This window comes from Macaca thibetana, chromosome 12, assembly GCF_024542745.1.
Source record: "Macaca thibetana thibetana isolate TM-01 chromosome 12, ASM2454274v1, whole genome shotgun sequence".
NCBI classification, from domain to species: domain Eukaryota; kingdom Metazoa; phylum Chordata; class Mammalia; order Primates; family Cercopithecidae; genus Macaca; species Macaca thibetana.
Window position 1 is genome coordinate 16961967 of NC_065589.1, and position 24579 is coordinate 16986545.

Here is a 24579-nt window from a genome sequence, read left to right on the forward strand (position 1 = left end):
TGATGTGCTCAGGTGTTAATATTCACAGACACTTGTGCACATGCGCAGCTGCAGGGCTGATGTCTTACCACACTAGTCCATGGTCCACAAAAATATAATAACCAGTGAATGGAACTTAGCTTTCTTCCAGGAGTTACATTCCCAACCTCATCTCAACCTTGGAGATTTTGCTCCTAGGTGGCGCTCTGCTTAGTTGAAGTCCTAGTTGAACTTGTCCTCTCCTGTGAAATTTTAGTCTCGAAAAGTCAAAAGTTAAGACCTGGGAAATTGAAGAGTGATTAAATCAATGATGAATGAAAGTGAAGGGAGGTAAGTTTTCAAAAGAGAGCAAATTCAGGGACAGGCACAGTGGCTCACGCCTGTAATCCTAACACTTTGGGAAGCCGAGGTGGGTCGATCACTTGAGGTCAGGAGTTTGAGACCAGCCTGGCCAACATGGTGAAACCTGTCTCTATTAAAAATACAAAAATTAGCCGGGTGTGGTGGTGCAGGTCTGTAATCCCAGCTACTTGGGAAGCTGAGGCAGGAGAATCATTTGAACCCAAAAGGTGGAGGTTGCAGTAAGCCAAGATCACATCACTGCACTCTGGCCTGGGCGACAGAGCTAGACTCCGTCTCAAAAAAAAAAAAAAAAAGAACAAATTCAAAAAGGAAGCTATATATGAGGCAACTATGCATAAAGCGGGGGTTTGGTATATAGAACCACCTGGTTTTACATCTTAAGTCCATAAAGCCACTCAGTAGTTATAAGACGTTCAATAGGTAACAGAAATTCTCTAGCCTCAATTTTCTCATCCGTGAAATGGGGATAATATTACCTACGTCAAAAGTATGCTGTAAGAACAACATTAGATAATACAGCATTCTGAGCACTGTGTCCAGCACAAAAGATGTCCTCAACAAAAGCTATTTTAGGAACCCGATTTATCTGGAGAAGTGTTTTTGACATGAAGGATAATGTTCATTTGTAGCACAGAATGAAGGACAAAGATTTGTCCAACAGGTGAGCTGGGTGCTAGTGCTAAAGATCTCTAGTGCTTCTTGAGTGAAAAACTTATGGCAAGGATGTATTTATTATTCTGAATGAAGCGTACAGCAGCTCTGAGCCAGTACTGACAGCATGTAAACATTTATTCCTAATGCACATGCAATTTAAGTTGGAGGTAAATTTACCCACAAGTTAGAAAGAATACTCCTTTCCGGAAAGACTCTCAAGCTAGCTGTTTCAAATATGTTAATGGAAAACAAAAGAATCAAGAAGGAATTCTTCCATTTAACCAGTCATGATTTTTCTGTTCTTTTCCTTTTCAGTTGACAAAAGAGGGATAATGATCTCCTTTCCTGGAAACTCAGGTTAAATTAAGGGATCTACAATGCACAGAAGATGTCATAAATCCTAGTGAAAACAGCTGCACATATTCATAAATAATGCATAGCACTCTGAAATCACTAGCTGTGATTCATTTTTTCCCCTCCTTAAAAAGTATTATTTTTAAAGGCATACTACTTAAAAGTTAGAGAACCTAAAATTGCAAGATTAAAGTAATGACAAAAATTCAAAACAAACATCATCAAAAGATTTTGTCATAGATTTCTAGAGGCATTTTGCTTATTATCCCGAACAACACATACATCTTCTCTGTCATAAAACAGTTTTGTTTGGTTCAATTTTTGAAAGCCAAGTATAGATTGCAAAGTGCACTTCACACGCTAGGTGGCGCCATGTATCCACCTAGTGTTATGCTACTTTTCCACAGGCTGGGTTGGCCCGCCCCGTCTGAAGCCAGACATTCGTTTTAATAGTTAAATCGATATATTTTATAATGTGAATGCTTGCAGGAATTAAAAAAAGAGGCATTTAAAACTGGTATGGGGAATATTTAAGTAAATGCTGAGGTTGGCAAAAAAAAAAAAAAAAAAAAAAAATGTGTCCTGTGTCTCTAATACCTGCTGTCCAGACCCTAGAAGATAATAACTTCCTCTATAGACTTAATGTTTTCATTGTATTTACTCATACCTTAATTTGAAGAGGTGAGTAAGTAGTATTGGGGGCAGGAGAGCTGACAGTTCTGAAATGCTACCTGTAGCCAATTTCTACTTACTTTGCCTCCAACCCATATATGAGACCTACAAGGTAAGAAGAAATGCCAGACCTAAACTCCCTATTACATGGTAAATAACTGAGTATCTAATTTTGTCATTATGAAAGAAGGAGTAATGAATATAATCGGCTCAAGTGGGGTACCAAGAATAACGTGGGGGGAATCAATTTGCCTCAGGTGCAGGCAATAATGAGACGCAGGGTCTATGGAGAACTTAAAACCAGTGATAGAACCAACTAGAAATCTGTCTGCTTTTTCTTATCGCCATGCACTAGCAGTTCTATACCAGGTGGGTGATAGTGGGGTGGGCTAAACATTCCTTCAGTGACTATTGCCTTTGGAATACCACCGACTGAACTACTTTCCTCTTTAGAATTTTCCAGCAAGCAGAAAAGTTGAATCTTTTGGAAAGAGGAAAAGCTGTTAGGAAAAGGAGAAAGAATTAGTATTTTTCCAATGGGTAATGTCTATCCAGGACTTTACACACCTATGTTATCACGTTAATCCTCAACAACAACCCCAGACTCAGAAAGGTTCACCAACATATTCCAGGTCTCACAGCCACTAACCGGTAGAGCTAGCATTCTAATAAATCTTTACTTCCTGTAAGTCTCAGGTTCTTGTCTGTCTTAGGTTTTTCAGTGGTAAATCTCAGGTTTTTGAGTGGTTAATAGCATAGCCTTTGACATTTAATAACTACAAAACCTTGGATGAGGTATGTAACCTCACTCACTTTGGTATCTTTGATTGTGATGTGGGATAATAATAGTACCCATCAATGAGGACTGTAGGGAACACACGTCCAATAATGCAGGCGTGCTCTGAGCCCAGTCCCGGCACATGGTAAGCACATCAGAGGTGACAATAAATGGCACATAATGTTCATTATGCAAACTTCACCTAAGAACCTTGAATAACATTTTGTCCCTCCCAGACGGTAAAGGATGCTGGAGTACGTACTTCTGCTACTTCACACCTGTAGCTTTGGTGGTTTAGTTGATAACTCTGACCTTGGATGCTGAAGAGAGGGACACGCACAGGTACCAGGGACAGCAGAGTCAGATAACAGGCACCCTCAGAGTCCACTGGGCCCAATCCCCCCCCCTTATTTGTCAATTGGCTCAAGACTTTTTTGAGAACATCTTCTTGCTTATTATATCCTCCTTGCTCTGACAGAATAAATGACAAGGTTGTTGGTGGCAGGCATGAGCTTGTTTTGTTTTATTCCACTCTATAATGGAGTTACTGAGAGACTGATCATGGAACTTCCGGACTTTAAAAAGTGACCCCCAAATATTCTGCTGCATAAAATATGTAAAAGTGAATAAGCATGTAATGGCTAAATAATAGGTAAGTTACTTAGCCCATACTGCGGCTCAGTTGTAAAGAGTTACCACCCTCTGAATTCTTTGTATTAAGGTAGAAAGGAAATAATTCCAACATTTCATTTTACATATTCCTTGAATCAGCTGCCATTTAAAAGTCATAACAAATTTTATTTTCTGCCTTAGATATGACATTAATTAAAGTTTATAGAGAGCGCCACAAAGAACTAAACCTAACATTTTTATAAAACAATCTGACAGGACTGTAGAAAGCACACATACGATAATGCTTTTTATATATTTTTTGCACTTGCATTGTTTTAATGCAACTTTGCTATAATACTTGGTAACAGATCAACTTAGCCACTGACGTTCTTATTTGTAATATGAATTTATTCCACATTTCACAGGGCTAGATCCAAATTCTTTGGTAAATATCATTTTTATAACAAATAAGCATAATTTCTTTGTAACATAATCTTTGTTAACATAGCACTTTATTTCACAATTTAAAGTTAGTACAGAGGAACGCTTCTCAAACATGATTCTGATGTTGTACTGTGAACTTGGTGAGGGTGTTCCAAGTCCTCCCCTTAGGGTTTTTCATGTTTGGAAATATACGTAAGATTGACATGTATGCAGAAGGAAGCGAATAGTAAGAGCCAATTTTAAGATGTATCACACAGCCTGATAGAAGCCGTGTGGTGGTGAGAAGCTGTGTATTAATGAGTTCAGATTTTGCTGGTTCTGTTCTGTGTGTTGTTTCTGCTTTTCTTCCATTTCCATCATGTGATGTAATCATGAGCATAGAATCAAATCAGCTGTATAAATGTACAAATGGCATGGAAAACATGTTCCCAGTTCAGGTCTGATAGGAGAATCTGGAATATCACAGAATCTCAGAAAAAAACAAACAAACAGAAAGAAAACACATTTGTCCAACACTTGAGCAACAGATGATAGAGAAGGGGCCTTTGGTCACACAGAGTCAGGGTGGCACATGCTCTCCCATTACATATTCTGTGGCTCTCTCGTTCCCAGCACTGCTTACTCCTGTCCACTGTAGAACGTTAGTCTCAAAGAAGGAAAGACTTGAAATTGTATCCAACTGATCAGATAAAATGTCCTTGGTCTATAGGACAAAGGGCTAAATTAAAGCATGCATGACTTTGGCAAAACAAGTCATCTCCGTGCTCATAGTAGCCTGAGAATTCTAAAGAGAAAATATTTTTGAAGTTTTTCTACTCTTACATTTTACGGTGTTTTGGATTTTGTTTTTACTTTTTTTTCCTTTTTTTTTTTTTTTTTTTTTTTTGAGTAGTTTTAGGTTCACAGCAAAATTGAAAGAGGTTTCCCATATTGCCCTTAGGACTTGTTTTTGTTTTTCTGCTTGATCCTATTGAAGGCAAAAATTAAATGAGGATGCAGCTTTGCAGCCTTTAAGATTACATTATTTAGAGTTGGGGTGGGCACCCAGGAGATGAAATTAGATTTCTGGCTGGGCGCAGTGGCTCACGCCTGTAATCCCAGCACTTTGGGACGCTGAGGCAGGTAGATCATGAGGTCAGAAATTTGAGACCAGCCTGGCCAACATGGTGAAACCCCGTCTCTACTAAAAATACAAAAAAAATTAGCCAGGTGTGGTGGCAGACACCTGTAATCTCAGCTACTCAGGAGGCTGAAGCAGGAGAATCGTTTGAACCTGGAGGCAGAGGTTGCAATGAGCTGAGATCGCACCATTACATGCCAGCCTAGGCAACAAGAGTGAAACTCCATCTCCGAAAAAAAAAAAAAAAAAAAAAAAAAAAAAAAGAATTAGATTTCTGATTTCACACTCTAGGCCTTACTCTCCTGCCTCCCCTTATTGTTAGCCTTTCTCACACTCTCCAGGCTCCTAGGCATGTTTCATGTGCAAATGTCCTATCTGGAAAGTTCAATGAAAGCTCAGAACTCACAGACCCTGCTTTGGAAATATTAAGGACTGAAGAACCGGAACGAAATCAAACTGAGAAAAAAAATTTTGAAGCATATATACAGGAAGATGTTTATAGAGAGAGATGCTGAGTAAGTCAACAAATGATGACTGAGGGCCCCACTTTGTGCTGGGCATTGGCGGAAGACCTCTGAACTAAGCACAGTCCTAGCAAAGAAATTCACCTAAGTCCTTCACCCTAGTCTTCACATGTACTAACCCCACATCCCTATCTTTGGGTTGTCTATCTTCTTTTTTCAAGTCTGTAGAAAACAATTCTGGCATCTGAGCATGTTCAGAAATACACTCTAGATATGCATCAAGCTATGGACCCCCTGACATGTTCCATTATCCAGGAATGCCAGCCAATGCTGGTGTAATGACACACCTGTAGAGCCCATGGAAAGAGAGAACCCGCCTCTGCTCCAGAGGCAGCCCTGGCAGGCTCTCATTCTCCAGCAAGGTCGTCAAGCAAAGGGGATGTTAGGAGCTTGGTGAGAGGCCAGGGGGCTGCTATGAAAAGGAGTAAGCATTTGCTAAGTAATCCTGAAGGGGCAAGTTGAAAGGAACGGTGCTTACTCGCCTGGATAACAGCTATTAAGTATACAGAAGGGACTGGGTTGGGCAAGTTTTGTCCTGGGTGGTGAGGACACAGGTATCATCACACACAGGACCCACAGAGATCATGGCTTCAGAGGCAAAGCCCTACGTGGTTTCTAAGCACTCTGTGTAGGTTTCTAAAGAGATTTGGTCTGTCAAACTTTGGAATGTGTGTCCAGAGGAAATTACAGGTGACCTTTTCTTACCTCCCTCCTCCAAATCAAGGATGATCAGAGATAATTCAGTTTAGAGTGACAAGCCTCTGAAGAAGTTGAGGTTTCAGTTCGACACTTGGGTCACTCTTAGCTTTGTAATTCCTTGACATGAGAATCTGCTAGTAAAAAAAATATGTGTGTGTGAGTGAATGTGAGTGTGATTGTGTTTGTGTGTATGTATGTATGTGTGTGTGTGTGTGTGTGTTAGTGGAGGCTGTGGCTCCCACGTCCTTCCTTCCTAGAAAAACGAATTCAAACATGTCTTGGGAACATTTTTCCAAGGAGAGCTGCAGTTCTGTTTGGAGACACATCTTAGCTGCTCCATTCTTGCAGGAAAGCATGGTTTGATATGGCCTGTACATCAGCTGCTATAGCATCCCCTGTGCAGCAAGAGTATAGATGGCACTGTCTCCAATGGGGCCACTGAAGAAGGAGGCTGAGATCAGCCAGAGATGGAGGAATCACATGAACATCATCATCATCTGCTGTGTCTAAGAGCATTCACATCTCTTTCTTCTGAGTACACGGCTTTCTACTCTATTACAGAGGATACAAAAGAGAAAGTAACGTGCTCCAAGTTTAATACATGACTCCTGTGCAGTTTGACTTTATTTACTAAGAAAATAAATTAACTTTCTAATGGTAGGCACAAAAATTCAGTCTGATTTCCAAAGATTTCTATGACGGTAAACGCAGAAACATGCCTGCATTATAAGGAAGTTCCAAGAAAATGTGCCTAATTGCCCCACGTCTAGTCTATTTACTCAGGAGCAAATTAAGAAAGAATAAAACCTTATTTTTATCTCTCTGAGTGTCAGAGAATAATATGTCTTTCCGGGCAAACTCTAAATGCTTTAGAACTCACACTTTTTTCCAGAGTTTCCCATTTTCTCTTACATATTTTGAAGTTCCAGTCAGATACAATGATACATTTCTACAGATCTTGTGTCCGCTGTAGTTACCTGAAGCTAAAACTAATTGCAAAGGCAAGCAAACATACCTTCCCCTTTGTTTATACACAAACTCTGGTGGTGGGCTGTCACTATTGGCCCCAGGTCCATGGAGAATGGGGACCAGTCACTTTGGTCACCTCTGTGAATCTCTGCTGGAGTAATGTCAAGCCCTTCTACCTAACTCCACTTGCAACAATTCTTAGACAGCTCCAACCATGACATGAAAACGGTGAGTGACAAACGAGGACCAAGAAAACTGAATAGAGATGGGATGAGAACAACAATCTGAGAAGTAACACAGATCTTTCTGTATGGAGGGTAATGCCCCATAATGTGGCTGGAATGTCACAGCCTTCGTAAGGTCAGATTCCTCCACAGACAAGCATCACTAGAATTATTTAGAGGTGAGTGACTGATTTTGTTTGTTTTATTTATTTTTTATTTTATTTTTTTGAGATGGAGTCTCACTCTGTTGCCCAGGCTGGAATGCAGTGGCACAATCTCAGCTCACTGCAACCTCTGCCTCCCAGGTTCAAGCCATCCTCCTGCCTCAGCCTCCCAAGTAGCTGCGATTACAGGTGTGCGCCACCACGTCCAACTAATTTTTTGTATTTTTAGTAGAGATGGGGTTTCACCATATTGGCCAGACTGGTCTCAAACTCCTAACGTCAGGTGATCGATCCACCTGCCTCGGCCTCCCAAAGTGTTGGGATTACAGGTGTGAGCCACCGCACCTGGCCTTTTGTTTGTTTTAATAGATCATGTGGATTCCAGTGATTTTCCTAGTAAGAAGTCTACTAATCTCCTATTAAGAATTCTGGGTTTTAATAACTACCAGGAGTCTTGGTGTTGTAAAAACTGCTTAAAAAGTGACCAGAGGGATTGTTTGTTTGATAATGCTAGGTGTTCCCTATCCTTGTTTAGGTACGAGTAGTCACTGTTAGATTCAACAGTTTTACATGTTTTTTCACCATTGTCTTACATGCCTGAGCACAGGGCAGTGCCATCCTGGTTGTAATTAAAAGAGATATCTTAGTCAAGACTATGGTTGAGGGCATGGGAATTAGGTGAGAAAAGGACTTTTAATTTTTAATTTTTTTTTTTTTTTTTTTTTTTGAGATGGAGTCTTGCTCTGTCGCCCAGGCTGGAGTGCAGTGGCATGATCTCGGCTAACTGCAAGCTCTGCCTCCCAGGTTCACCACATTCTCCTGCCTGAGCGTCCTGAGTAGCTGGGACTACAGGCACCCGCCACCGCGCCCGGCTAATTTTTTGTATTTTTAGTAGAGATGGGGTTTCACCATGTTAGCCAGGATGGTCTCGATCTCCTGACCTTGTGATCCGCCCACCTCTGCCTCCCAAAGTGCTGGGATTATAGGCATGAGCCACCGTGCCTGGCCAATAAGTATTTGTTGACCTAAGTTGAATGCTAAGTCAGAGGAGCTCAGAGCAATGTTCACATGAGCTCTGCTTACCACTTCATCTCTAGAGTATAGGAATGCATGTATACTACAACTGGCCATAAGCCACAGAGGAGAAACCCAGAAGCCAGCCTTCTAATTTATAGTTCTGATAGCCCATGTATAATTTGACTGTGTGTCAGAATCTCTATCAGCAGGTAAGGAAACAACAGCATATAAAGGCATCTTGGACTTTCTCCCTTGCTACATTTTGAAAAATGAAGAACTTCCCATCAGGTGAGCAAAGAGTTGATAATGCAAAGGCACAAAGGGTATACCTTGTTTCTATTCTGGAAGTCTATCCCAGGAACCTGCTTTCACTGAGAGTTTGAAGGGGCTTAGGGTGAAACAGCTATAAAGACAATTAGGAGAAAAGCAAAACAAGACAAATAATACAAAACCTCTCTGAGATATTGAAGATAATATACTAGCAAGGGTCATAAACTCGAAAACCTGATTGTATTAGTGCAATCCTCTGCCAATTAGCTAAACTTGCCTTCTTTCAGTACCCAATGATTTTAAGCTTTAAATGTTGGTAAGTACAATATTTCTGGAACAGCTTTAATCAGCTAAGTTGGCAGTTTAGCTTATTTATTTTATTCAGTGTCTTACTGTTTCTACTTCTTTTATATCCAAAAAGTGTTTGAGTTGGTACATTTAGTTATAAAGGCATTTAACATTTATATAAAGGCATTTACATTTTAAATTAAGACACAAGAAATTCTAAATGGTACTTGAGATACCCTTGAGAGAAGCATCTCATTTCTTGTATGTGCAGATACCTCATATATTTATAAATCAACTCTTTTGCATATTTAAGTCAGACAAAAATACAAAGAGGCACAATGTCTCTCATTAGAGAAAAATGCAATTATTCTACTTAGTTATGTTTTTAAAATAGCCTGACATTTAAAATAATAGATGAATATATAATTTGCTCAGCAGTAATGGGCAGTTCCCTTGGAGGTATCATCAGTGTTTTATAAGTTACTATTTCAGAGGAGTTTCATGAATGCAAAGATTAAAGCTAGGAAGCAGAGAGAAACCACTCCAGAATGACACCACCCTACTTAACACCCATAATACTTAACAGTAACAACAATTAAACCTCACAAATTAAGTCAATGTATTGAATTCCTATTGGGTGAGCTAAAGATAGGACATTTATGTGTAGTGATTTTTTCCCCATACTAATTCCGCATCCACAACCACGTACCCAAACAAACATCACAGCAATATATTATACTGTAAGGTATTAAATGATATTTCAGTGTATGCCTTTATTTCTTGTCTCATTTCTCCAAGTGATAATTGAGATCTCATTTACCATGCATGAGCACTTACATTCCCTTTCTGAGAACATTTCTGATATTGTCGGTATAAGAGAGAAAAGTCATTTATTTAAAGGTTGCCTTACTAATAATCTGTAGTTTTTGTTAAATATCTAGATTATCTGGCCAGTCAATTTGTCTCTATAGACTAAGAAAGAAGAAAGACTAGCTGCCATACTCAATCCAAATGCATCGGGGTATGAATATTCATAAGGACATCAATATTCAACAGTGTCTTACAGTCATGCTCCAAGCTAAATAAAAATAAAACCACCAGAAACATTACAGTATAATAGGATAAGAGCTAAGAAATATGTACAGATTCATTGACAACATCTGTGCAAGTGTTGTGGACAAAACATTTAAAAAGAAATCTACATAAAACAAAGTAGATAAATTTATCAAATATTGATAAATTTTCAGAGACAATATAAAAGTACACAAAACATGAAAGAGAGAAAGGATTTAAAAAATAACCACTAAGCCAATACGTATAGTACAAGTTTACAACATTTATATTACAGAATGATGGAAACCAGAGACAAAAACGATTTGGTAACAAACAGCAAAGAAAGTCTCACCACCAATCACAAGAAAGAAAGACATTCTTTTTCAAATGAAAACAGACTGCCAGAGCTCATCCCCCGCGTCCCCCAACCCATACACACATAGAAAAACAAAAGCAAATGAGAAAGTTGTCTACAGCAACAGGACAGACAGAGGTGGGAAGCATTTGGCAAGTTGCATCACAGGAAGTCAATCACGATTGGCTAACGATGATGGTACCTGGCTCTGTTGCAGGTCACTGGTTTGCCTGAGAGGAGCGACTGATGGAGGAGGCACACCTGACGTCGACGCAGACCGGCCTAATTTGCAGCTTACTTTAGGCTCTGGAAACAAGGGGGAAAAGACACGATATTAGCTGACTGACATCTGAAATAATGAAGTGGCTTTTCAGTCTTCCAGTTTGTTTTGTTAGTTATTCTTGGAATATACAAAATGCTTCTATGTTTGCTAATCATTAGCGGGAGATAAAACCCTTTCATAACAGTTGACTCTAAAAGGAGCTTTATTCCCAGATCAGCTTCTGTGCCCTTGCACATTTTGCCCCACTTAGGGTTGGTTTCTGTGGAGTCATCCCTGGAGCAACAACAACCCATTAGGGGAACAAGCAAGTATCATGACTATTTTGAGTGTTCACTTTTAGCTTTGGTCCCTAGGATTTCTGTGTCCTAAAATGTCTTATCTCCCTTCTCCAAATGTTCTGCTTTCCTTCCTTCCATGAATGCTATCATCATGTTTTCAATGTAACATTTCTTCAACTTATCTTGATTTGCATTAAATTTTATAACTGTCTTCCAAGACTTTTGCTATCTTTCATAATATTATTTTTCCAACTTAAAAAGCTTTCTCCTACCTCTTATCTAATTTGAGGAGCCCAAATTAGCTGCCTAGGCCACTGACAGGATGCTTTAGAGGTTACAATTTGAGGACTGAAAGAGTTCCCTTCATCCAGAAATTACAGGATATATGGGAGGTAGAGATGATGAATTTAAAGTCATATTTGAAGATATTTGATAAAGGAAAAAGAAGTCATAGAAAGAAAAATGGACATTTGTATTTTATCACAAACTTCAATGTGAGCTGCTGGTTTTTAAGTGCTTAGTGCATTCCAGCTTCAATACCCTCAACTTACAAATTAGAAACCTAAGGTTCTCCAAGTTCTGTCTTTGCCTAATAAATAAACAGGTGCTTTTCAAAAAGTCTTTCTTTATAAACTTGACCTAAAAATTAAACTCATCAAACAACTCGTTTTAAATGATATGACATAACTATGGTACTGAGAACTGACACAGGTGCCAGAGAACCAGAATGTGCTCAATTCTGTTGGAAGAAAAGAAAATGTGTTGCTCACGCTGGGGAGGTGCACTATCCTTATGCCATTTCTATATGAATCGCACTTCAGAGAAAAGCATTGACTATATCTGCATTGCATGAATGGTTCACTGCCAACTTCAGTTTCCATCAATTGCCTTCCACTCCTCCACTCCCAACCCCTCTCAGACACAACATGCAGACACACAGAATGAGTAAGCTTACGCCTACTTACACACAGACTCATACACTCTCACCCATATGCACCTTTCCTCTCTCAGTCCTGTTTCCACCTATTCAACAGTGCTTCACCTATTAAAATTATTCTCCTAAGGGAACTAATAGTTTTCTTTCTTGGCAAATGAAATAGTATTTTCTCTGTACTTCTGATTTAGAGGAAAACAATAAAAGACAATAAACAAGGTTTGGACTTAGAGCTAATTTTGAATCTGACTCTGCTAGGTGTATGATCTTAGACAATTGTTTTCATTATTTAAGTTTTAGTTCTTCTCAAATAAAATGAATTTAGTCACTTACTCAACATTCGTCATCTATATATTCTATGCCTACTATGTGCCAGGAACTTGCCAGAGAGTAGTGACCAAAATCCCAGTATTACCTTATGGCAATAGTGCAATCTGCAATATGCAATAGGGAGTGCACAGTCTATGCAGTAAACATAGGCATTAAACAATAAATGATGGGCCGGTCACGATGGCTTACGTCTATAATCTCAACACTTTGTGGGGCTGATGCGGGTGGATCACTTGAGCCCAGGAGTTGGAGACTCCATATTCTAATGACGTTTGTGTATTCTCAGGGGAGAGACATTAAATCTAAAATCATTTGCTGAAAATTAGGAAATATGTTAGAAGGAAGAAGTAGAGAGTGCCGTGGTATCATTTATCAGAGTATCCACTGTGTTCTGGGGAGCAGGGCAAGGAGAGACCCTGAAGAAGCTGCAGTAATTAACACCTGCCAAGAGGACTGAATGGGCAGCAAAATCTGAAGTGGGAAGGATACTAGATCCACAGACTTACTTTCTGACTGATCCAGAGTCAAAAGCATTTCAGAATTTATTGCTTGCATATTATAAGGAAATAGTAATAGTGAAATGTCCTGGTTTCCAGGTTAGTGGAGGAGAGTTGAACTAGTGCTAAGTAAACAGATAAACTGAATTACATGCAAAATTCATAGAAAAACACCAGACACATAACAAGTGCTTTTAGTGAATGCTGGCTCTCATCCCCTACACACACACACGTACACACGCACTTGCACATGTATGTGCATGGTGACCCTTACCTCTATTCCTCCTTCTACTTTTAATCAAGTCGACCACATTCTCTTTCTGGAAAATGACTCCCTTTCCATCTGTGATATGCATTCCTTCACCTCACTCTCAACCCAGTGTCATGTCCTTTTAGCTTTACCAACTTGTGCCTTGCTTGGCCTTTTTCCTCCCCACCTTCTCTCTTAAGAATATCAACATTCTCATGGTTTCAAATATAGTATTTTCCCTTGGAGTCACATGTAGGTTTCCATAGCTCTGTCCCCTTCCCATGCTCCTGTTTGATTTTGAGCCCCTGTGCTTCCTGGTCACTAGGCTGTCTTCATTGTCTCAGGATGCAAACCAAGTTCTAGCTTCTTCTCAATATCTTGGATCTTCCTTCTAATTTTCCTATGTATAGTAAAAACATCACCTCCATTTTCCTAAAGGCTTAGGGTCCAGATCTTGTCCTTTTTCAGTTCAGAGCTTTCTTTTCCTCTCTCTGTTAATTTAATCCTGTTGGAATTTGCTTTTTTTTCCTCCTTGCCATGGCTCCTGTAGTTACCTCAACTCATCTCAGAAACCTCCCCATAATCTCTCTGCTCAAATCTGACTTGGACACGATGCAGACTGTGTTTCCTAGATTACCATAGGCCGCTCATCTTGTTAAAAAACGTTCAATTGCCTAATTTCCAGAGGTCCTCTGTGACCTGGCCCCACCTGATCGGGTCCACTCTATTTTCCACTGCTTCTTGCTTCCTAAAATATATACGATTTGTGCCCGGTGCAGTGACTCATACCTGTAATCCCAGCACTTTGGGAGGCCAAGGCGGGCAGATCACCTGAGGTCAGGAGTTCGAGACAAGGCTAGCCAACATGGTGAAACCCTGTCTCTACTAAAAATACAAAAATTAGCTGGGTGTGGTGGTGGATGCTGGTAATCCCAGCTACTCAGGAGGCTGAGGCAGGAGAATCACTTGAACCCAGGAGGCGGAGGTTGCACTGAACCAAAACCATGCCATTGCATTCCGTCCTGGGCAACAAGAGCAAAACTCCATCTCAAAAAAAATAAATCTTATATATATATATACACACACACACACACACACCCCTATATATATATATATATATATATACACACACACACATATACACACACACACACACACATATACATATATATAAAATTTGGTCTACCCTCTTGGTATCCACTTTTGATTCTTCCATCTTTCACCTCAAGTTGTTGCCAAGCATGGACTTCAATCAAACCATATCTTACCATTTTCTAAGACTTGCTTCAAAGTGTACTTTTATTATAAAGCATCCTGTGGTCTTGTTTTCTTCTCTCTCTCTTCTGAACTGCCTTATCACTTAGGTAGCATTTGCACTGCTTGCTGTGGTTTTCGGCATTTTTGCTGGTGGGAACCACCTAGTAAGCATTCTATTATTATGTATTATTCTTTCACTGAAGATACTCAGATTAACCTAGTAAAGGTGACTGCAACTCCTCAAAGTAAGGAGGTCATGACGTAACAAAGAATATGTTATAAGACCTAGTTTCAAGCCTCTCTCCCCTACTTATTAAGGCAGTGATTCCAGTTAGAGGGGATGTGACCCTCTGGGCTCCTACAGAGGAGGTATGGCATTTGAAAATTCTCCCTTGATTTTGTGCGGGTGTTTAATGTTTGCCCAGCCACTCTTGAAAATACCACTGGATTCTCTCTGAGGCTGTTTAACCACAAGTGTATCATATGATGACATAGATATAAGATCCTGGTAACTTATAAATTAACCTCATTTCCCAAGATGCCTCAATCCTTGCATACCTTAAGGAATCATCCTTCATTATATAAAACAATAAGCAAAGCATCCATCAGAACCCTGGTTGACATGTTTCCATAATAAGCCAATATTTCCATACATGCCATGACTAGCTTACCACATGTAGTCACATGGAATGAGAAAATTCAGTATTTTTTTTTCCTAGAAAAGGATGAGAATAAGAATTATTTGCTATAGAGATTTTTTCCAGTTTATGTTGAAGATATTATCATCTGATGAAAAAAGATTATCTAACCAGATAAAAGGCTTCTATATCACCTAAGGTACCTAAAGATTAATTTCCCCTTTTGTGGGTTTCTGGTCAGACCAACTTAACCTGTTTCCATTGTAGGCAACATTATCTCCAATGCACAGACTATGCCTCACCAAAATTCAAGCAAACTCCCAATTTCACCCTGACCTGGAAACATCTTGCTTTACCCCCATAGCATGCCAGTCCAGATCATGTCTAGGTTCATCAAGTCTCCTTAGGCACTGCAATATAAACCACTAACCACCCACTGAACATGGCAAATCAAACTACTAGCGAAGCACCCTGTGTGGGCTAGTTCTAGAGTCAGGTCACCCAGTGGTCTAATGTTCGATCCCAGCATAGAATATGACTCCACATGCAGCGACAGATGAGGATCATTACCATATATTCATAATGTACACACACATACACAGGCAGATACACACACACACACACTCCATAACACTGCTGCTTAATGGTATCTCATGGCACGTTTGGTTTTTTGTTTGTTTGTTTTTTGAGATGGAGTTCTGCTCTTGTTGCCCAGGCTGGAGTGCAAAGGCACAATCTTGGCCCACCACAACCTCTGCCTCCCAGGTTCAAGCGATTCTCCTGTCTCAGCCTCCTGAGTAGCTGGGATTACAGGCAGGCGTCACCACGCCTGGATAATTTTGTATTTTTAGTAGAAGGAGGTTTTCTCCATGTTGGTCAGGCTGGTCTGGAACTCCCGACCCCAGGTCATCTACCCGCCTTGGCATCCCAAAGTGCTAGGATTACAGGCATGAGCCACTGTGCCCAGCCAGCAGGAACATTTTTTAAATGGTGAGATTTTTGTTTATGTCACTTATTTTGGCTCTTCTTTCAGTTTCACATGATTCTTAACCTAAATATATTTGGAATTTCCTATGGTGTTTCTGAGACAGGGATGATGAAACAAATCCTTACGAGGTTGCATCCACCAAGGTTTCTTTGGCCAAAAGAATTATCTGAAGCAATCATGAAAATTCTAGAAAAGATTCTAATTATAACCAAGCCTTTCAGAGATCCTTTAGGCCTGTGACATCAAAGTCCAATTGTTCAGCTCACCTACCTTTGACCAAAAGAATTATCTGAAACAATCTTGAAAATTCTAGAAAAGATTCGAATTATAATCAAGCCTCTCAGAGACCCTTTAGGCCTGTAACATCAAAGTGCAATGTTTGGCTCACCTACCTTTGGAAATGCAATGCTCTTTGAGACTTGAACAGTGAGGCTAAGGAGCCATGACCCTGGAAACAATAAGTTTTGATCTGGAATTTTGACAGATAATTGCCAAGAATTTTGGGGTCTACAAACAATGGGTACATGCCTGCAAAGAGATCTAAGACAGAGCTTTCCTACCCCAAGGAAAATTCACACAATTGAGAGATTAATTATTAACTAGAAGGCACTTGTTCTTCCTATGTCCAAGGAAAATTTTCCTTTGAGAACTCTTCTAGTATCATCCTAGAAGTAAAAGTTGACTCTCTTGTGCATTTTAGTGAAGATCAAGTGTAAAGAGAATGAGAAAAAAATGAGAAAGAGGTTGATTCAGAGAGAGAGAGAGAGAGAGGAGCTGGAGGAGGGAAACAGAAAGGAAGGAAAAGGAAGAAAAAAGACGGAAGAAAAAAGAAGGGAAAGGACGGAAGGAAGGAGAGAAGGAGAGAGGAAGGGAGGACCACAGTTTTTGTTTTGTTTTGTTTTGTTTCCCGCCCAGGCTGGAGTGCAGTGATGTGATCGCAGCTCACTGCAACCTCCGCCTTCTGGGTTCAAGCAATTCTCTTGCCTCAGCCTCCAGAGAAGCTGGGACTACAGGTGCTTGCCACCATGGCCAGCTAATCTTCTGTATTTTTAGTAGAGACAAGGTTTCATCACGTTAGCCAAGCTGGTCTCAAACCCCTGACCTCAGGTGATCTGCCCACCTCGGCCTCCCAAAGTGTTGGGATTACAGGCATGAGCAATCGTGCCTGGCCTTTCTTTTTATTCTTAATAGATATAAACTTTCATTGCTCTTTTTTTTTTAAGATAATCATTTGTCATCTTTCCCTTAAGGAAAATTGAATTTTTGTTCAGTATTATGTCATTAGTATTGTTATAGGATCATCTCCACAGCGTCTGCTGCTATTACTGTGAGTATTGGAGTTCTATTTGTTTCCAGAAAAAAAGATAAATGACCATTCTCAACCACTGTATTTGCATAACCATATAAGATTGGTGTATTTTCATACACAAAAGAACAATTTCATCTAGCATTAAAGAAATAAAATCAGTCAAATTCTGAGGACACATGTTTTTTCCATTTTTTTTCAATACATAACATTTTTGCTGTACTAGCAAAGACATAATGATTCCCCCAAGTAGCTAATAATGCTGAAAGTTTCTAATCAATGATTTGGGTTACATAGAAGTCACAGAGTGGCTTTTAAAAATTTATTTATTTATTTAATATGCCAACATATGCCCATTGCAAACTGTAATTTCTGGAAAAGAGTTTTGTTTTGTTTTGTTTTGTTTAAAAAAAACACATGTGCTATTTGAGATAAACTGACACCTGAATCCAAAGGGGCAGTTTTGCCAGGACTGTATTAAAATTTTCCAGCATTCTGAACACTTCGTTTGAGGCTCCCATCACACATCAAGGTGAACATAGCAAGATGCCCTTGTGTCCTACACTAAACGTAATTTTTTTCCTGAATATAATTTGAATTTTTATTTTTTTTGAAATTGTTAGACTGTGAATAATCCAATTAATTATGATTGGCTATGACTTCTAAACAGTAATTGTGCACACTCAGGAATCCTTACAGGATTTGACAATGTAGTCTAGAGATTATTTCAAACTTGAATGGAATTGCTTTAATACTAAATTTAACAATTATGTTGAACTATGTCACACTTTTTTACTGATTTAAACAATGTGAATGTGGCAGTTTTGGAATTTTGGTGCTATGATTTTAAAAAAATATTAAGTATTTTATAGATCTCTGAAAAGGTGGTAGACCTGGGCATAGTGACTATGGAGATGAAAAGATAAAACTAATCTGATAACTGCCATGATCATTTTGTGACCGTGGAGAAAAGAAAGAAAACAGGATGCAAGAATCTATCTTGGGAGTAGCTTCTCTCTCGCTCTCTCTCTCTCTCTCTCTCTCTCTCTCTCTCCTCCCCCATCCCCACCCCTCAGCTTTTCAAGGAGTTTTCCTCTGGGAAGACAGCTGAGATTTGCATAGCTGTGAATGATGCCTGGGATCCTGTGGCCATGGACTGAGGTCCTAGTGTTATTTAGGACAGAAGGGTTGAATAGTAAAACTATTGATTTTGGAATAATTGATATCTCTTTTTGGGAACACTAGAATTCTGCTGAAGACCTGAAACCCAGAGAAAAGTAAGGTGGCAATGTGGTGGCAGCTCATGATCCAATGTACCAATTACATTCCTTGTCTTCCATCTTTTACGTACAGAGCATATAAATCATAGTACACAAAACACAGGGATGCTCAAGATACTGTAATGCATAGCTGGTTTCATCCAAGGCAACATAGTGTAGTGAAGCATTAACATTTTTTTATTTGACAGCCTCTTTCATAATAATATATAATTTCTAAAACACCTTGGGATATTCATCACTTTAGCTGAATATGAAAATGTGCTTTTATTTTCAAATAATACTTTTTTTCACATTAAAAGTGAATTAAAGTATATATGAAAAAACAACATAATTTCCATTTAACAGGTCAATCATGCTCCTTAATTATTTTAAAAATCATTATGTAAGGAAAATCCATCAGCTTCAATATAAACTCAAAAAGTCGTATCATAGTTGTAAAGGATCAAATACATATTCCCATGAAGACAGACATTTCACTTTGTTTTATGGCATCAAAAATACAATATACAAACAAACAAAATCATTTTGTCACCTGATGTTATAAATGAATGCATGACAAGAATCACTTGACCTATTTAAAAATACATTATATTTTGCTTCTAAGTAATAAAATCATAAAAAGGAAATGCCAAGGTTACATTTTGCAGATAACCCACCTTGTGATGTGGCAAGTCTTTACTCTTAATAGGTGAAAATCAAAACTGGATATAATACTAATGGTATTTCCTCTTTATACCATTGAATTTTGTACTTTATTAAAGAGCAAACATTTTGAGAGAAAGTGTGACCAGTTATTATAACATTGATGGTCCTCATTACTATGTTCTATTACAATGGCCATGTTCCTTATACTTTTGCCTTGAGCCAACTGACAATTATAGATATAAACTAAGCAATGTCTGGCTATGAATAAGCCTAATCTAAGACTGTACCCACTCAAATCCTCCATGGCAGAGAACTTCAACCTGATCTCCAGTAGTGGTTATGCTTGTTCACTTTATAGCAGAAGTTCTGGGGGTCTCTAAGATGCTTTTGGGGACAGAGCATAAGGTCAAAACTGTTTCATAAAAATATTAAGATGTTATTTGCTTTTTTACTGTATTGACAAATACACTGAAAATCTCAAAGCAATGGATAAATTGGCTGCCACTTTCACACATCAAAGGAGCGGCACTAAACTATACTAGTAAGTATTTGCTTCCTACTAACAAATAGACTTGGATATTTGGTAGATTTTTTTTTTTTGGAAAATGAATGGAGTGAGTCTATTTCTTCAAAGAAGGCAACTGACAGCATCTGTCGACAATAATAAATTTGAGCTTTCAAGCAAAAATTAAAAATTTGAAAAAGTTTTTACCCATTACTGTGAGCTTGAGATTATCCTAATACTTAAAGGCTGGTTTTATGAGATCACTAGTGATATTAACACATGTGATATATTGATTTTTATAACAAAATGTGTCAACACATGGAAGATCCATATGACTTAATGAACTGCTATTTTCTAAATGCACGATGTTATAAATCATGAGGGGTAAAACACTGCATTTTACTGTTCAAGATAGAGCAATAGATTTAAATGTAAGACAGCATGGTGAGTTTATTGATATACAGCTAACATTGCCACTAACCTTTAAGAAATTACTATTCATTTAGTTCTGGAATGGTATTAAAAAAGAATATCCACAATTATATAAACAAGCTATTTAAGTATTTCTCCCTTTTCAACTACACATCTGTATAAGGACAGATTTTTATGATATATTTAACCAAAGCAAAATATTACAATAGATTGAATCCAAAAAAGATAAGAAATGCTATCTACGTTCTCTTGAATCAGACATTAAAAAGACTCTCGCAAATGTAAAATGAATTCAACCTGTTCACCATTTGTTATAGTTTTAGAAAATACAGGTTTTTTTTTTTGAGAAAAAATGTTATTTATGTTAATATACTATGGGTTTCTTTTTAAATTTTTAATTATTAGATAATATTTTAAGTTTCCAATTTTAATTTGTAATATGATAGATATTATTATACTTTTTTTCTTATAAAGGAAAGTCTTTGGGGCCCTCAGTAATTTTAAGAACAAAAGGTGTCCTGAGGCCAGAGTTTGAGAATCGTTGCTTTACACAGTCTGTCCCCAAAGAGCTCTATTAAAAAGGTAACTTTTTATACAATTAATTTGCCAGTTGCGTATTTTAAATCAACAAAACATAGGAAAATGTCATGTTTAAGCACAAGGAACATGGGAAATCCTTTGAAAATTTCAAGGGATTTGGGAACCACCAGTTAGGAAATGCTTTCCTGGAAAAATCTCTATGGCAAAATCCAAGAAACACTGTTTTCTGCCCATGATACCTGAGGGACGTTATACGAACTCTCAGGGGATTTTTTATCATCTATAACAAGAAGCAAATTCCAAGGTTCTACTCATTGATTGTTTGAGTCTAGTAAATGAAATTTGTTAAAATAATTGAATGACCTCAAAGTTACTCTTGATTAATCATGAGATAGTTTATTAAGGGCTATTTCTTTTACTCTTTTCTGGTCAGCATTTTTGTTTTTGTTTGTCTGTGTATTTGTTTTCTAGTAACAATGTTGACAGAATTATGCATAACTCAAGTTTGCTATTTGTTAAAATGTTCTAACGCTGTTGATAAAATTTTGGTAGTAAATAGTTTTTAAACACCCATAAAAATTTATTTAAAAATAAAAATGTATGAGGGATAATGGTCATTTGTCATTTTTCTCTGTCTAAAATCCATTTCCTCTTTTTCTGCAATAGTAATTTGATTTTTCTTCAGAGAACAGGATCACCAATTATCTTAGTTCTTATGATTCTGTAGTAAGAGCTGACTTCAACTCTAGCTCTAGAATTGGTCACATGACTCAAGTCTGTCCAATCAATCATTCTATCCCCTTGGTCTCATTGACTGGTACAGGGATGGACATGTGACCCAAGTCAGTCAATGAGAGTGGCTTTCATACTTCTGCTGGAGCTTTTGAGAAAGAGGTATATCTTTTCACAAGGTCTGCTAAACTCTCATCACCTCCTAGCTGAACGACCAGGAGAAATTTGCTTGACCTTTCTACACTTGTTTGTTCACAGATAAAATGGGAGAAATAATGGTACCTAGTTCACAGGATTGCTGTAAGAATTAAATTAGATAATAAATGTTAAGGTTTTTCCATGGCAAAAAGCATGTACTAAAATCGCAAGAAATGTTAGTGGTTTTTATTACTCGGGGGTCAATCTGATCTTTTAGCTTCCCTGCTTATAATAAATTACACACCACTTCCTCACACTGGTACACACAGCTTAGTTTATACAACCAGCCTCATCAGTAGTCTTGCCCCCAGCACACTGCATCAGGTTATCCTAAGCTCCCTGCTTTCTCTTACTGTAGGATTTTAATCATGCTACTTCACTCCACCTGGTACACTTGGTCCTTCCTTCCCTTTCCTCCTCTACTAAACTCCATGCTCTTTGAAAGCAGGAACCATGTCTCTTTCCTCAGACTATTTCCCTGAGTAACATGATAACTGATCCTTAATAAGGACTCGTTAAGCATTTATTGACTGAATTATTCTAAACAATATTTTAAAGAATGAGGCCACTCTAAAAGAGGATTTGTATGTTTCACATGGATAAAAAGCCATGTTTCTCCATCTCTTCACCTTCCCCATGTTTCCAGGAAAAAAAAAACTAAAATACATTGATCAGTTTTCTCTTTTTTATTTTTTGAGATGGAGTTTCGCTCTGTAGCCCAGGCTGGAGGAGTCCAGCGGCGCTATCTCGGCTCACTGCAACCTCTGCCTCCCGGGTCCTGGTTCAAGCAATTCTCCTGTCTCAGCCTCCCAAGTAGCTGGGATTACAGGCATGTGCCCAGTTAGTTTTTGTATTTTTAATAGAGACAGGGTTTCACCATGTTGGCCACGCTGGTCTTGAACTCCTGACCTTGTGATCCGCCCACCTTGGCCTCCCAAAGTGCTGGGATTACAGACATGAGCCACCGTGCCCAGGCTGCATTGACCAGTTTTCAACTGAGTGCTTCATAACCAAGGAAAAAAAAAAAAAGTGTGTGTGTGTGTGTGTGCGCGCGCGCGCCCGTGTGTGTGTGTGTGTGTGTGTGTGTGTGTGTGTGTGTGTTTGAGGGATTGCAGTTCCTATGTTGGACAGTAGATGGCAATAAACATATTATTTATTACCTATTCTGGGCCGATTACAAAACTTCCAGACTAGTCTCTGTAAATGCCTAGCATAAGTCAGACAGAGTCTTCTATTTTATGTCTTTTGTGGCTTTTCACAGCAACAGAAAGGGCATTCTTTGTGAACACTGTTGCTGCAGCATCTCCACAGGGCCTTTCCAAAGGAAGCCAACAGCTGCAGTCTAGGAGCAATGTCAGGGCGGACTCCACCAGGAGACGGCACAGGGTGGAGCCACCGCCCTGCAGTGACAGACACCAGTCACTGATGCTACAGTCAAAACTGGAGCCAGCACACTGTCATCGTGGTTCTCAAGCAGAATTAATCTTGTATTGAGAGGCAAGGCAAGGAAAGGCACTCTCCGCATTATCTGAATGGTTTCTACCTAATTATTTTCCCCAAAAGAATCAGAGAATAGTTGGAATTCAGAATTTCTCTATTGAGAACGAAATTACTATCAAGTTGTATTTTTTTCTAGCAGTGTTCAGGGTATCTATGGTATCTATACAGTATACAGTATCATATTCTATGCATGTGTTTAGCAGAAACCAAGTTAAAGGGGAAATATGTGTGTGTATGAATATAATGCATATATAAAATATGGTAATAGGTAATTAGCTGACTGTGCAAATCTAGTCATATGAAACTTATGTTTAAAACCCGTAAGTAGCCTCATGGCTTTATATATGTACACACACATCAGTTAATATCAGCAAATTCCTTGACTCTAGGCTGGTCCCGTAACTTTAGCTAACTACCTTCCTCGAAAAAAAAAATGAGAACAAGAACACAAAGAGTTTGATGAAATGTTACAAAATGCTAAACAGCAAAGACTTGGACTAGTTCCCTGTTTCATGGAATCAGAGGCACTAAGGACCCCTTGCTGTATAAAATCAACTGAGATCATAGGCACAAATAAGCTTCTTGAAGGCAGGGGTCATCCTTTCGTCACCTCATAGTGTTCTCACAAGAGTGAGTAAACGACTGGACCAAAGAAAGACAAGCATACACGATGTTGCTGATGTTTGAAAAAACAACAAAAACACATGTGTAACACGGCTGCTCAGGTTCTCAATAATTAATTTTTATAGATACCAACAATCAGTTAAAAACACCTCTCAATGAGCTGTAGGAAAGGTGAAATCTCATTCGAGAGCAGAGATAACAGTTCTCCTTCGGATTTATAAGGTAGGTTATTTGGGGCAGCCTGTTCATGTTGATCTTCATAAATCGGTTTCCCTTGGTTTAGGATGATCATAAATTAGCTGTCTCTGTATATGTGATTACATAAGCTCTGAGTTAAAAATCCATAAATGGCTTCCTGTCATTTTCAGGTAAGACCCAAGTCATGGATGTGACTGGCTCACCCTCACCCTTGTCAGGTTCTCAGCTTCTTCTCTCTCCTCCTTTTAGCTCCTCAATTATGTGGGTCATGGCGTCACAGGGTTCTGGCATCTCCTACGTCCTCTTCCTTGATTGCTCTTCCTCCTAATTCACCTTGAGAGCTCAGGCCCCAGGTTATTAGGATACCTTGAAACACACTCTAAAGGAAGCTCCCTGTCACTCTCCTTTCATCACCGATTGTAATTACAGTTTTAAACTTTTGTCATTACTGTAATGGCTGTCTCTCTCACTGGCATGTACCCAATGGTTGGTAATTTTATATTGAATAAAATAGATGAATAAATGAAAGAATGAATAAGTGAATGTGAATAAATGAATAAACCTGGGAGCACGGAGGTGGAAATAGAGAAACCCAGCCTAATTAAATCATGGGAAGAGAGCTGTA

The 24579-nt window shown here is 38.7% G+C and overlaps 2 protein-coding genes across 2 annotated transcripts in view; one reads left to right on the top strand and one right to left on the bottom strand.

The window, feature by feature from the left end:
• DOCK10 (dedicator of cytokinesis 10) overlaps positions 1-24579 on the top strand; it is a 1376581-nt gene that overhangs the window by 467589 nt on the left and 884413 nt on the right. The window lies entirely within an intron of this gene.
• The window catches only part of NYAP2 (neuronal tyrosine-phosphorylated phosphoinositide-3-kinase adaptor 2), a 296478-nt gene that overhangs the window by 37611 nt on the left and 234288 nt on the right, over positions 1-24579 (bottom strand). The window contains exon 7 of the mRNA XM_050752152.1: positions 10742-10845. Within this exon, the coding sequence (XP_050608109.1) occupies positions 10742-10845 (104 nt within the window). The remainder of the gene's footprint in view (positions 1-10741; positions 10846-24579) is intronic.